At 40.8% G+C, this 1118-nt stretch overlaps 1 protein-coding gene across 1 annotated transcript; it reads right to left on the reverse strand.

Annotated features, from left to right (window-relative positions):
- Nucleotides 1–171: 171 nt before the first annotated feature.
- Nucleotides 172–1110, reverse strand: LOC109954128 (up-regulator of cell proliferation-like; the record flags this gene model as incomplete). Its single annotated transcript, XM_020589533.1, has 1 exon — nucleotides 172–1110. A coding segment is annotated over one exon (939 nt), but the record flags the coding sequence as incomplete, so codon positions are not given.
- Nucleotides 1111–1118: the final 8 nt, after the last annotated feature.

A 1118-nucleotide genomic window follows, 5' to 3' on the forward strand; every position in this document is an offset into this window, starting at 1 on the left:
CATTCTCATCCACTTCAGGAAATAGCATCTCTCTGTTCCTGAGCTTGATATTGCTTTAAGAAGCAGTTCATTTGACATGTTAAAAGAGTTCTGTTTTTTCTGAAGTTTTACTTTCTGTTCCTTAAGATCACTTTTGTACAATTCTATGTTTTGTGACCCAACCTTTCAAAGTCAAAAATTTTCTTTCTCTAATTTCGCCAGTTCCTTCCATATTTGGCCTTGCAGGGGAAGTTGAGCTTCTTTGTATTTAAGGGTGTCTAGAATTTCTGCGGTGATGACATCTGCATTTCTCTTGGCATTCTGGCACTCTGCATGGTCTTGATCAACCAAGATTCCCAGCTCATGGGCAACATCAGCCATTTTCTCTATTTTCATCTTCATCTTCATCTTTATCTTTGTGTTTTCAATGACATCACTGATAGTTCTTCTCAAGTTCCGGACAAAGTCTGCATCATTTTTCTGCTTAGTCTTCAAAATAATGTTGCTGTTATTTAAGTCCATTGTAGTTGCTACCTTTTTGAGAGCATCCAGACTGAAGCTCTTGCTCTGATGGTTGCCAACCAAGAAGATCTGTGCCTTGTGGTGTTTGTTAGTAAGCAGTTTGCTCTCAGTGTCCAAATTGTCAAAGAACACAAAAACTGCTGCAGATGTCTGACACAAAAAAGAAAATTGTGTTTCAAAATCACCAATGTCCCCACGAAGGTTGGCTACAGCTACCGGCTCAGTGAAAATATCAATGTTTTTGTTTCCACAAGGAAGGTACCATGCTATTTCAGCTAGTCCATTGGATATTCTCCTTGGACTGTCAGCACACTCCATGTTGCGGTGAACAAATGTGTCATGGTACTGCTGGGAATTGCTCAGAAGCTTATTGAGGGTTTCTGACTTGGACAAGGAGCACTCACCCAGTCTCACAAAGGACACCATGGGAAGCTCAGAGAGAACGACTCTGTCTTCAATAAAGCCCTTGGATTCTGACAGTGACTGAGGTCTGTACTTTTTAACAATGTCTCTCATGGCCCACAGCATGAGTGTGCACGGTTTTGTCTTACAATTTGGAAGCAGCAAAGGCACAGAAAACTGGCATATCAACATTTTGAGTGTCATTTCCTGTTGTA

Source organism: Monopterus albus, unplaced genomic scaffold (assembly GCF_001952655.1).
Source record: "Monopterus albus unplaced genomic scaffold, M_albus_1.0 scaffold3478.1, whole genome shotgun sequence".
Lineage (NCBI taxonomy): Eukaryota > Metazoa > Chordata > Actinopteri > Synbranchiformes > Synbranchidae > Monopterus > Monopterus albus.